The sequence below is a fragment of the Chinchilla lanigera genome, unplaced genomic scaffold, assembly GCF_000276665.1.
Source record: "Chinchilla lanigera isolate Chin_1 unplaced genomic scaffold, ChiLan1.0 scaffold00051, whole genome shotgun sequence".
NCBI classification, from domain to species: Eukaryota; Metazoa; Chordata; class Mammalia; order Rodentia; family Chinchillidae; genus Chinchilla; species Chinchilla lanigera.
In genome coordinates this window covers 5,457,395-5,470,973 of record NW_004955452.1, presented here as the reverse complement: position 1 = coordinate 5,470,973, position 13,579 = coordinate 5,457,395, and the positions used below count along the sequence as shown (strand labels likewise).

The 13,579-nt window shown below is 46.2% G+C and overlaps 1 protein-coding gene across 1 annotated transcript in view; it reads left to right on the top strand.

The window, feature by feature from the left end:
• The window catches only part of Pafah2 (platelet-activating factor acetylhydrolase 2, 40kDa), a 33,718-nt gene that overhangs the window by 3,510 nt on the left and 16,629 nt on the right, over positions 1-13,579 (top strand). The window contains exons 2-7 of the mRNA XM_005394836.2: positions 3,455-3,592; positions 4,377-4,530; positions 5,467-5,563; positions 10,248-10,316; positions 10,820-10,961; positions 12,270-12,383. Of these exons, the coding sequence (XP_005394893.1) occupies positions 3,503-3,592; positions 4,377-4,530; positions 5,467-5,563; positions 10,248-10,316; positions 10,820-10,961; positions 12,270-12,383 (666 nt within the window). The 5' untranslated portion in view covers positions 3,455-3,502. The remainder of the gene's footprint in view (positions 1-3,454; positions 3,593-4,376; positions 4,531-5,466; positions 5,564-10,247; positions 10,317-10,819; positions 10,962-12,269; positions 12,384-13,579) is intronic.

The window sequence follows — 13,579 nt, the reverse complement described above, 5'->3', positions numbered from 1 at the left end:
GCCACCAAGCCCAGCTTGGCCAATTATTTTTATTTCCAAGCAGAATTTAATTGATGTCCCTCTCAGAACTTTGTGAGAGATCTGCCACCCTTCCCCCTGCGTGTGTGTGTGCGCGTGTGCGTGCGTGTGTGTGTGTGTGTGTGTGTGTGTGTGTGTGTGTATTCAAATCCACTTACTCTGATTCCTGTTCCAAGCACTGTTTTCAATGCTAGATGAAACAAGTCTCTTCCCATAAGAAGCAACTATCTTCCTACTCACCAGGTCCTGAAACCTGATTATATTTGGCTCTTCTCTCTCCACTGACTTTGCAGATCCACTCAGTTGACAAATCCTATTGTTTCTGCTTTCACTGAGTCAACATGTATTTACTGGGTATTTGCTAAAATACCAGGCTAGGTATTAGGCTAGGTGCTTTAAATATTTCATTTCACTTTATTTCCGTAGCAACCCCATGAGGATAGAGAGGATTCTCATTGGCTTAGAGAGGTCAGATAACTTGCCAGAGAAAGCAAACTAGGCAGCAGAGGAGCTGGGCTTCAAGTGTGGGTCTTTCAGGTATAATTTATCTCCCAGCACTTCACTCCCAGAGCAGATTCCAGCTCCTCAGCCTAGCACTTGAGGCACTGCTGTCTTCTAGGTCTTATCATGTTTCCTTTCTCCCCTTGCACCCATCACTAACTACTCTGTTTCTTGAATGCTTTTTGTTATTATTGTTATTTTTGTTTTGTTTTGTTTTTTGAGACAGGGTCTTGCTACGTAGTTCAGGCTGGCCCTGAACTTACTTTGTAGCCCAGACTGGCCTTCAACTCATGGCGATCCTCCCGTCTCAGCCTCCCAAGTGCTGGGATTACAGGTGTGCTCCACCATGCCCGGCCTTTGAATGCTTTCTTAACGCTCTGCCTTTACCCACTGTTTCTTCCGCTTAAAAGTTAGCCCTCCCATCTTCTGCTGCCCTCCACTCCCAAGCTTGGGGAGTCCTGTCTCCTCAGAACTCTTCCACTGTTTTATCTGACTCTCTTTTATGACAGTTGGAATTTGCAGCTGCTTCAGGGTCATGTGGGTGACGTGTGTCTTGCGGCCCCAGCTGTAGGTCATGTGTGTGTGTGCCCTCAGCAACAAGAGTGCAAGGAGGGCCAGGCACTGTGACTGAGCAGCTCCCATCTTCCTCTGCTCTGGCTGCGTCAGGAGCTTAGCTTCTTTTTTAGGATAATTGAGTTTATTTTTTATTTTTCGAGAGAGTCTTGCTATGTTCCCCACACTTGAGTCTTGAACTCATGGGCTCACAAAATCATTTATTATCTTCTAAAGTTAAACAGAGCCAAGTGTGGTGGCGCACACCTGTAATCCCAGCACTCAGAAGGCTGAGGCAGGAGGATTGTTGCAAATTGGAGGCCAGCTTGGGCCGGCCTGAACTGCATAGCAAGACCCTGTCTCAAAAAGACAGTAAGTAAATAAATTAAAAAAAAAAAAAGTTAAGCAGAACACCATTGGGATTATTTGGGGCTTTCCATTCTGTGGAGTGGTTTCTAGCGGACAGGACAATTGTATATAATTATGGTTCTGCTTGTGACCTTGAACAGCTCACAGACTCTCTCAGGACCTTAGTTTCTTCCTCAGGAAAGTGTATAGAGGTACTGGGCGGGAGTGGGGAGGTGATTGTGAGGAGAATTGACAGAAATGATCCCTGAGGTCTCTTCTTGCTCAGGCACGTTTTGACTTGAACTCTCTGAACCCTTCCAGGGCTGTTAAAGGAAGCAGAGTAATGTGATGATTAACAGTATGGGATGCTTTTATTGGTTGCAAACAACAGAAGTCTAATTCTGTCGGCTTATGTTTTTAGTTGTTTTGTGGTCCATATTGAACCCAGGGCCTTGTGCATGCTAGGTTCACTCTATACCCCCAGTCCTTGTTAGTTCTGTTGACCTCAGAAAGGGAGTTTATAGGTTCAGGTGACTAGAAAGTCTGGGAGTGGGCCAAGTGTCAGATGTGCTTTAATCCAAGGATTCTTATGTTTTCCTGAATAAAGCTTATTTCTCTGAGATTCTCCCAGCTCTGCCGTCCACTGTGGATAACCTCATCCTCAAAGTTGGCAAAGTGGGTGCCGTAGTTCAAAGCCACTTGACAGATAACAGCTGTACATCATGCTAGTTCAGAACAACAAAGAAGGTTTCTCACCTCAGCCGTCAAACCAAAGTCTTGGGCTTTATTCTGATTGGACCAACTTAATGTTAGATGTCCACTCTTTGTCCACATACTTCCCGGGGCCCAGAAATGGCTGATTGGCTCAGGTCACTTTGGGGCTGGCTCTGGAGGTTGGGGAGAGGTCAGCCCCACCAAAGTCACAGGCAGTAGATCCTGGGGAGTTTGAGCACAACTCCATGTTACAGCCACAGTGTCCATGATTTGATTCTGGCGCTGATACCTGTGTGTTGTTGGGTAAGTTACATAATTTATCAAGCCTCAGTTTCCTTGTCTGTGAAATGAGTTAATAATGGACTGTTTAAGGATTAAATTAAATATTGGATGTAAAGCACTCGCCGTAGTTCCTGGCAGAGTGCGATGATGATGATGCTGGTCTGGAGAAACTGAAGGCATCGGGGAACCATGGCATTAGCTGCAGTTTAGGAAGCAGCAAAGGCCAGGAATGGGACCTAGTCAGACGCAGGCATATCCGGCGCCAGGAAGGTTCCCGTTTGATCTGCGCATGTCATACTCCTGACCGCTGCCTTTTTGTGCTCTTCTTACATCTTGTCTAGAAATGTTTTCTGCCCATTGTCTGCCCTGCCAAACCTCCTCGTCTTCCAAGGCCTGCATAAGTGCCACCTTAGAGTCAGTCGTTTAGGTCAGACCTCGTAGCTGCCTATGTGAGTCATCCTGTGAACGGCACCAGTTATATTTAAGGACTCAGTGTCTAGGCTTGCCTGACCAGGGTTTGCTGCACTAATGCAGGGCAATTTGAGGAGTTACCCAATCTCTCTATGCTGTAGTTTCCTCCTCTCTAAAACAGGTCTCAGTGCTAGCTGCTTCGGAGAGTTGTCGAAAGAACGAAATGAGATAATGTACATAACATGCTTAGCATGGTGCTAAAAAGTAAATAGTAGAACTTAGTGACTATTACTAGCTCGATAAGGCCGAGGTCCCTGTCCCTGTAGCAGGTACTGCTATTATGCTGGGCATGTAGTAGGTGCTGAGTAAACACTTGGAAGATTTGAAGATGGTAGTTCTTTCTCCTCATCACCATTTCCTTACCGTACCAGAAAAAAGAAAAAATCATCCCCTAAATGCTGGTAAAGTCACTGTGGCAAAGCAGATGATCTGTATGATACAACGTGTGACTGGCAGGGAGGATGGAGCGATAAGGGCAGGAAGAAGTAGATAGGGTGGCATGTGACTCGCAAGGAACCAGAAGTTAAGAAGCAACCAGCAAGAGGCTGTTCTGTGTCTCACCCTCCAGCCGTCAAGTCCAGCATTACTCCGGTCATTTGGTTCAGCTGGTGATGAGATGGGGACCAGCCAGTCTATGTGCTTCCCGCCTGTCTCCGGACCCCACCTTGTGGGCTGTGGGGATGTGATGGAGGGGCAGAGTCTCCAGGTAGGTGTCTCTCGCTCCGCCCCTGCCTGCCCTGTGACTGCATGATCGCAGTTCCAGGAAGGGGAGGCTGACTTACAGCTGGTCTGGACGTGGGTATTAGCCCCGGCTCTGTCTTCCCTGGCCTTTCTTCTTCTTCTTCTTTCCAAGCACCGTATTGGAAAACTTCCCAACTGACAGAGACCATGAGTTCTTTCTTCAAGTAGGAAGGAGGGGGCCCTAGCTGCAGAGACAGCTCCTCTGTCTTGAGAGCAGATGCCTAATTATGGAAAGCTTTTTGTTTTATTTTGTTTAATCTCATCCCAGTGCACACGGATAAGAACAGCAGTGGCCGTGGCTGTGTCACTGCCTGGGTCCTCTCCTCTCCTGCCGCCCGGTTTCCCTCCTGCTTCTTCTGGACTTTCCTCCAGCAGTGTCTACTGTATCCTGAGAGCCAGCCTGGAGGGGCCAAAGGGCAAATCTGTAGCTCCTAGAGATTTTCCAGGCTTGGGCTCAGGGCCAGATTTAAATCTTTCAGTGTTCCAAGCACTCAGATGTTTAGTGCCCCTCCATCCAAGATGTAACTCGAAAGAGTTCGCTGTTTGAAATAACACAACGCTTCGTGTAGGCTGGAAATAAGACTGTTTCCTTCTGGATCTCCTGACCGTCAAGGCTGGGGATGGTAATGAAACCTAAGTTTCCCTGTGTTGGTGCCCTTCCCGGCTAGTGCCACAACGTGTGTCTGCCGGGAAATCTTAATGGTGCTTGGACTTCTTGCTCTGAGCTGCTGCTGTCTTATTTCCTACAGGGGAGCTTCTTTCGACTCTTCTACCCCTGTCAAGAGGCAGGGGAGGCCACGGAGCGACCGCTGTGGATTCCCCGCTACGAGTACTGCACTGGCCTGGCCGATTACCTGCAGTTTAATAGGCGCTGGGTGGGGCTGCTGTTCAACCTGGCTGTGGGTAAGGCTGGCCTGGCCCTAGGTGTTCTTTGTTGCCTGGTTATGTCCCTAGGAGAACTAAAGTACCTTTTAGGTTTTTTTTGGTCTTTTTGAGACAGGGTCTCGCTATGTAATTCAGGCTGGCCTCAAGCTCACTTTGTAGCCCAGGTTGGTCTTGAACTTGCAACAATCCTCCTGCCTCAGCCTCCCGAGTGCAGGGATTATAGGGGTGCACCACCACACCCAGCTGCTTTTAGCTTGTAGAGTCTTTTTGTAGTGGGTGGGATTGGACAAGTTACCCAGTCTGAATTGCTGCCTTTGCAGGGTTGTAGTATAGGAAGTATATAAAGCCTGTAGTACAGTGCTTGGGGCATTGAACGGGTCCTACAGGCAGCAGCTATGAGTCCTTGATGCAGCAGTTAGTAATTCTCACTCTCCGCCAGCTGTTGTGTAGATTGGCCATTCTTAACTCAGGGAGCAGACAGCCTCCTGCTGCTCTTCTTCTAGCCCTCCCTCTTCTGGGGGGTGCTCTCATCGAATCATCCACTTCTTCCCAAAGGCCCCGAGCCCAGGAACTCTGCCTCCTGCCTTGGCATCTCGAGTATCTGCCCAGACTTGTGGAGTGTTGCCTTTTTTGTTTGCTTGGTTTGTTGGTTTGTTTGCTTTGGCGTGTTTTGATCATGCTGGGCACAGAACCCAGGGTCGTGTGCGTGAGCGAGCGTTGGATCCAGCACTGTGCTTCAGGAACCCCCTGGGTTTATCTTCCCTCTTTTTATTGTGTTCACTCCAGCAAAGAAAAGAGGAAGACAGTAGATGGTGATTGCCCTGGGGTGCTTAGGGACAATCTGTGGTTCTCCCCAGGGGAGGGACACAAATGCCTGCCAAGCCTGTGCTTGGTCTGTCCTTGGGATCGCAATTTCCGGGCAGCCAGAGATTCTATAGCCTGTGTCTCTACCAGGATCTTGTCGCCTGCCTGTTAGCTGGAATGGCCCCTTTAAGCCGAAGGACTCTGGATACCCCTTGATCATCTTCTCCCATGGCCTAGGAGCTTTCAGGTAAGAAGTTTTGAAACCCAGACTTTGACATATTCTCAGTTATGGCTGTTGAGTCTTAAGTGATCCTTAAAGGGCTGTTTCCATGTGCCAGATGGTCTCATCTGCCATCTGCTTCCTACCAAGCACCACGTCCATCTTTTTGCCTTTCGCAAACCCCTTTCCCTGGTGGAGCCTCGCACCCTTCACTTTTTATTTCTAGCATTTATGTAAATGTACACTTTCGCTGTCTTCCTATGCTACAGCCCAGAAGTTCTAGGAAGAGCTTGAACTTTATAATCAGAGGATCCTTTATTCAACCTATGTCGAGGGACTGTTCTGTACGTGGCACTGGCATGGTGGGCAGTAAGACAGACTTGGCTCCCTGCACTCACAGAGCCCGCAGCCTGACCTCTTTCTCAGCTAGCCGCTTGTGCACTGTGGGAGCCTGGAGGTTTCAGCACCTGCCCAGTGGGCATTCCGCTCCCACAGGGTGGTCTGTGAGAGAGCAAGCACTTAGGAGGATTGATGCGGAGAGGTGCACGTTCTGTCATCTGTCCTCTCCCTTTCTCCACGTGGAGGGACAGGGTGCTCTCTCACTAGACTTGGGAAACTTTGGCTTATGTTTCAGGAATCTTGCCATAACTTGAAGAATCTTCCCAGAATTCTGATTTCCACACCACGATGTGTTACATACTGTAGCTTAATAATGGTAGTTCAAGTGCTCCTGGTCAACCTCAGGAATGTTTTTCTCTATTGATCTATCAACATATATGTCTAGGTTATGTTCGAATGTGGCAGCATCTCAAAGACTTTACTACCCCCAAACCATTCCACACCATAGCCAGATCTGTTTTAAAACCAAATATGATTTTGTCATTTCAGACCTTGAACAGTGCCTGGCATATAGTAGGTGCTTAATAAATATTTGTTGAGTGAGTGAATGACTGTCCTTCCTCTAATTGAAACTTCTTACTAGCACCTTGAACTTAATTCCATTGTTTTCGTGGTCTTACCTAGATGCAGGCCCAAGATAAAGTTTCTAGGTTCATTTGCGCTACTTGCCCTCTCCTGCTCTGGACCAGCTGACCTTCTTTTACTTAACTTAGAGAATTGTATTATTTCCTGCTTTGGGGTCTTTATCTGGGCTGTCCTTTGTGGCTTTTTCTTTTGTCTGAAATATTTGCTGTTCTTCTCGTCACATCCTCAACTCCCTTTCATCTCTTGCCTAAATTCCAGTTACCTTTAGGGTCTTAATTAGGCACACCCATCCCAACCCCTTTATTATATTAGGTTAAGTTTTCTAGTACAAATTTTGCTTTTCAGTATTTAAGATAATTGTAATAAATTTACTATTTATGTAATTATTCTTTTGGGAGGGGGCTGGGGATTGAACCCAGTCTTTGCACTGAACTACGTCCCCAGCCCTTTTTGAATTATTTATCAACCCTTGTCTGCCTCTAGCTCTTATCTGAGAGACTTCATTATGATTTAGTCAACATTGTTGGGGGATTCTCGGTTAAATACAACTTGCCCAGATGCTCACTGAGGCAGGCAGACTGGGTTCTTACGTTTCCTTTCAGCTTTTCCCTCTTTTCTGGGGAAGGCAGCAAACTAGATTTCAAAAGCAAAGACGCCTGGCACGTTGGCACACGCCTGTTATCCTAGTACTCGGGTGGCTGAGATGGGAGGACCTGAGTCCAAGGCCAGCCTGGGCAACATGCTGAGACCCTGGTTCAAAAAAAAGAGAGAAGACAAATTGAGCTTTTACTTCCAAGAACTGTGTTACTTCCTTTCTTGGGGTCTTTATCTGTGCTGCTCATCTGTTCTGGTCTCCCTGTCATCTCTTGCCTGAATTCCAAATTACCTTTAAAGTTTTAATTTGGGTTTTATTTTCTTAGAAACACCCCCAAAAGAGATGGGGGTCTCACTAAATCACTGAGTTTCCCAGAGTAGGCTTGAATTTGTCATCCTCCTGCCTCAGCTTCCCAGAGTGTTCTGATTACAGGTATACATCACCATATCCAGCTATAATTATTTAATGTCTGTAAAATCCATACAGGCAGAGATCATGTCTATCGTTTGTCACTTTTAGTGCCTGAAAAGAAGTAGTTTCAAAAATATTAATCGTATGAATACAAGTGCTATGTTTTGCTGAGTTCTCATTCATTCAGTAGACATCTGCTGAGCTGTGGGCCAGCATGGGAAGAGAGGAAAGTGGGGCATCCAGAGATAAACAGTCTGGGAAGTCTCATCCACTGGGGGAGCCGGCATGCAGACCTCTGTAACTGGCCTACGCTTCAAAGTACAGAGTAGATGTGGACAAAAGGCTGGAAGGCAGGGAGGTAGTTTTCAGTGTTATCACCTTGTTCAGTGAGCTAAGCCCCTGCTCTGTGCCAGGGCTAGACATCGAATAGTGGAGAAGGAAGAGTCCCTACCTTCAGGAAAATTTAAGTCTAGCAAGGGAAAGAAACTAGAAGACATTCCCTCCTAAACCCAGGGGTTTATCTTTTTTTATTTTATTTTTGGCTTTTTGGACAGGGTCTCACTATGCAGTTCAGGCTGGCCTTGAGCTCATGTTGTAGCCCAGGCTGGCCTCAATCTCACAATGATCCTCCTGCCTCAGCCTCCCAAGTGCTAGGGTTATAGGCCTGGTCCAGGGTTTATCTTACAGAATGAGTAAGGGCATGACTTTGGAGTTAATCTTTTTGGTCTAAGCATCTTTATTACCTCAAGCCCAGGGTAAAACAATTACAGATACTCTTCATTAATCAGAAGATTAATGCCACCACGCCTGGTCCAGGGTTTATCTTACAGAATGAGTAAGGGCATGACTTTGGAGTTAATCTTTTTGGTCTAAGCATCTTTATTACCTCAAGCCCAGGGTAAAACAATTACAGATACTCTTCATTAATCAGAGCATCACAGCACTCTGGGAGGCTGAGGCAGAAAGATCACAAGTTAGAGCCCAGCCTGGGCAACTTAGTGAGGCCCTGTCTCAAAAAAATAAAATAGTAAAATAAATAAAATGGACTGGAGATGTAGCTCAGTGTAAAGGCCCTGAGTTCAGTCCTTGTACTGAAAAAGGAGAAGGAGGAGAAGAAGAAGAAGAAGCAAAAAACAAAACAAGTGACATCCCAAGAAAAGGGGCAGGGAGGACAAGGGACACAGTTTCCTTTAGTTGCATCTCTGGTTAATTCACCTGTGAACCCCTTCCCACGGCCAGAGACCTATAGTTCTTCATCCCAGCAAGGAGTATGTGCATTTAGGTACTTCCTGTTTGCAATATGCCATTGCTTATGTGGCTTGCATGCTGTCCTCTGAAGTAGGGCAGGGAAGTGCGTTTTACAGCTGAGCAAATGTTTTGAATGGCAGTCTTGCCCACAGTTATGGCATTCAGACTGGGAAGGGATCATATGAATAAGAGAATATGGTAAAATATTTCATTAATTAAAATTTTTGATTGTATGTTGAAATTATAGATTAAATAGGGTATAATAAGTAAAATAAAATATAATAAATACAGTAGGCTGTTATAGGTTAAATAAAACATTATTAAAGTTAATATCTGTTTATTTTACTTTTTAAAATATATCTGCTGATATATAAAATATATCTGGCACACTTGGGAGGCTGAGGCAGGAGGATTGCCACAAGTTTGAGGACAGCTTGGGCTGTATAGTGAGTTTAAGGCTAGCTTAGACTACATAGTGAGATCCTGTATCAAAAACAACAACAACAAGAATAAATAAATAAATAAAAATATGTGTGTGTGTATATATATCTGCTAGAAGAATTTATATTACTTTTAAATTTAGTATTGTATTTCTCTTGTACCATATTGGGCTACAACTTAACCACACAGGTTAACCTGGTTTATGAGGGGAGGCTGTGAACTATAATATTTTGACAGTGTTATCAAAATGAGATTCTTCTTCTTTTTTTTTTTTTTTGGTACCAGGAATTGAACTGATGACCTCGCACTTACCAGGCAGGCCCTGTGCCACTCAGCTATATCCCCGGCCCCTCTTCTTCCTCTTCTTTTTTTTCTGCTTTTTTTGAGGCAACATCTCACTAAGCAGTGCAGGCTGGCCTTGAGCTTGCTTCTGTAGCCCAGGCTTGTCTCCAAGTCATGCCAATCCTGCCTCAGCCTGCACAATGCTGGGATTACAGGTGTGCATCACCATACCCAGCACCAAATTCATTATTGAGGAAAAAGGGAAAAACAGACATTTGTAGTAGGCACTCAGTGGTATCTGCCATATCTTTTTTTTTTTTTTTTTTTATGGAAAGTTTGAGGATAGACAGAAAATCTACGTGCTGAATTGTAAGTGGTTTCCATAGTAAAGAAATAGCCAATCTCTGTTTTCAGGGTGCATTATAACTGGTTTGGAAGACATGCAGAATATACACAATAAAAGTGCCATTGGGGAAAAAAAAAAGTCCCATTGAAGTAGCCAAAATACATTTAGGGGCTGAGGCTGGGCTGACTCAGTGGGATCGGGTGGGTGGACCTGCATGCACTTCCTGGAGGAGGACATGGGCACACTGGGAGAGGAGGCCTCTGCTGGCTGGAGAGAGCCTCTATGGGCACTTTCCCAGACCAGACTCCTCTGGTTAGGGTTAGGGCCACCAGCAGATATGGTTGGAATGGGGGTGAAAGTGGGGCCATTCTTTTGATCCCCTTCTCTGTTGTTGGAATCTCTAGGACATTGTATTCAGCCTTCTGCATGGAGCTGGCCTCTCGTGGCTTTGTGGTGGCGGTGCTGGAGCACAGGTGAGGGACGACAGTCACAACGACCTGTCACGACAGTCACAACAACCTGTCACGGAGTAGGTGCCTGCGCTGAGCTAGGGTGTAGGCTAGTTCCCTATCAGTGTATGATGTCTTTTTCTTTTTCAGAAGACTTTGTTTTACAGTGAGGGTCAAGCCCGGGGCCTTGAGCACGCTAGGCAAGAGCTCAACCGCTGAGCTTCACCCCCGGCTCCCATGTGTCATTTCTAATCCTTCCACCAAGGCAAGGTGTTAGAGTTATTTTTAAAAGGAGAAAACCAAAGTTCAAAGATAACTTGCAGAAACTGACACAGCTGAGTCAGGGTTCAAAGTCCAGGTCTGTTCTCAGAATTCACGTTTTTTTCTACTCTCCTTTGCCCCTCCCCAGATTTCCTTCCCAGCCGAAGGGGAGCCTATCTCTCTTGGCTGGAAGGGAGATTTGGGAAGGGAGAGGCGTAAGCTGATGAGTCTCTCCTGCTTTCCTTCTGATGGCGTGTGTATTTCAGGGACCAGTCAGCTGCTGCTACCTATTTCTGCAAGCAGGCCCCAGGGGAGAACCAGCCTGCCAATGAGTCACTGGAGGAGGAATGGATCCCCCATCGTCGGATTGAGGAAGGGGAGAAGGAATTCCATGTTCGGAATCCCCAGGTAGACTTACACCAATTGGGGAGGGAGAGTTAATAACCCTGTTTTCTTTGTACTTTACCCACTGTATTATCAGCTTTCCCTTGCTATAGGAAATACCTGCGCTAATAATAAGAGCAAAGGTGTATTTAGGTCATAGTTCTAAAGGTTCCAGTCAAGGTCAGGTGGACCCATTGCTTTGAGTCTCTGGGGTTGCTAGATGGCAGTGGTGTGTGTGTGTGTGTGTGTGTGTGGTGTGTGTGTGTATGTGTGTGGTGGAGCCACTCACTTCATGAACTCAAAGCAGAAGAGACTGGGGTCCCGTAATTCCTTGAGGGCATGTCCCCAGGGATCTGAGGGCCTCCCAGTAGATTCACCTCCTAAAGATTTTACCACTTCCCTTAGAGCCACCCTAGGGACAAGTTTTTACTCGATGGACCTTTGGGGGATGCTTATCCAAACCATGCCATTCAATAAGCAAGTGTTTTAACTGACCTCTCTCAAAATCTCTATCATGGTGGTTCTAAGCTTGCCATATCAATGGGAATAAATGGGGTATGAAGCAGGTCTTTTATAATTGCCAGGATCAGAAACCCAATTTTAGCTTGTTTGTATGATAAAGAGAAGTAGTTGACTCATGTCGGTACACTATAGGGAGAGCAAGACCGCTGGAACCAGCTTCAAATGCCATTAGGACTTGCTCTCAGAGAGAGCTGGCTCAGCTCTGTCTCTGTGCCTTTGGGCTCATCTGTAAACTGGCTTCTTTTCCAAGGTTTGCATCACAGCTCTTAACAGGCCTGAGCTTGCAGATGTTTGACCTGATCATCAGAGGATAGGGATGTTTAGGGATTCTCCCCAGTCTCCCACGCCGGCGCCAAGCTGCAGTTTGAAAGATTCTAGAGAGGGATTCCCAGCCTGGGGAGAAGTGCCAGATGAAAGTTCCCGCCAGAAATACCTCATGAGATTTGGCTCAGGGGTGGTCCTCAGAAGCTGGGGTTCACAGGAGGAGGGAGTTGCCTGGTAAGTGCTAGGCAGACAAAAGCAACAGATGTGTACTATAAATGAGCAAGTAGAACCCAGCACTGGATTGCTAATAACACTCTCGATTCCTCTTGTTTTTAAAATGGTTTCCTATACATCATCTCACTGATCCTCCTGACAGAGTCTGAACAAGACTGATTCCATTATGCCATTCGGTGGTGTTTCTGTGAGCTGCAAAGGCCGATGTGCTTGCTGAGATGGGTGTGGGCAGCTACCCCTACCCTTAGGGGAGTAAGGTTGTTGCTAGATGGTTGTGGGGTGTTCCAGCTCCCGTCACCCTCTCTGTTGCAGGTACACCAGCGGGTAAAGGAGTGTGTTCAGGTGCTGAGGATCCTGCAGGAAGTTACTGCAGGGGAGACTGTCCTCAACGTCTTGCCTGGTGGGTTGGATCTGATGACCTTGAAGGTATGGCAGCCACTGGTATGACTCAGAGCCCACATACTTATCTAAACTTTCTTGGTTACAAGTAATAAACCCATTTCATTAGCTTAACCCAAAAGAGAGCTTACTGGCCCACACAGCTAGCAAGACACTGGCAGATTTCAGACCAGTGTCGGTAGATCCAGGGTCAGAGACATTGTGTGAAAGCCCTGGCATCCTTCCTTCCCTTGTGACTCAGTTTCCGCCTGTGTGTGTGGACTTTCTTCAAGTTTGACTCCAGCCTGGGGCAACCTGGTGACTTATTAAGGCCCTTTGTCATTAAATTATAAATATATACATGCATATATTATAATTATAATTAAAAACTTTAAAAGGGACTGGAGCTATAGCTCAGTGTGAAGGCCCTGGGTTCTATCCTCAGTACTATAATAGATAGGTAGATAGGTAGGTAGGTAAATAGATAGATAGATAGATAGATAGATAGATAGATAGATAGATAACAAACTTGCTTCTAGGCTATGACCCAGTGTTGGTCGCATCCTCTCCACCATCCCCAGCCAGTCACTGTGCTAGAGGGAGAGGGTATTGTGATTGGCCCACCTGTGTCCACTTCTGGGTCATTGGAATCTGAGCTCTGGTATTGAGGTCCCCACCAGGCCACATGGATAAAGGAGGAATGATTCATTCTCCAGGGAAGAGCTGTGGGGCAGCAGACTACCTGTGTGTGCCTACTGCAAGCTAATTCTTTGAGGAAATCCTGCCACCCTCCCAGGAGGGTATGAAACCATCCTGGCCGTGGGGTTGGATGCCTATAAAGGTACAGTCTCCCCCTACACCCAGTCTTTTCCCAATTTCAAAAGTAGTTCAGGCTGTATTCAGAGAACCAAGAAATCACACAAAAGGATAAAGAAAAAAACCTTTTAAAAAATATTTTGATGTTTGTCATTCCAGTGTTTTTAGATTTCATTAACGTGTATCTATCCACCTCAATCAGTCAGTCTATCTATCCATCCGTCTACCTATCTAATTTATGTGTGCTTGTGTGCATGTGTATGTTGTGTGCATGCGCAGTACTGGGGATTGAACCCAGGGCTCTCACTGAGCTGCATCCCCTGCCTGCCCCAGGTTGCCCAGGCTGGGCTGGAACTTGGTGGTTATCCTAGCTACTTTTCTCATTGCTGAGACAAAATGCCTAGTACCCAAAGGTTTTTTTTTTTTTT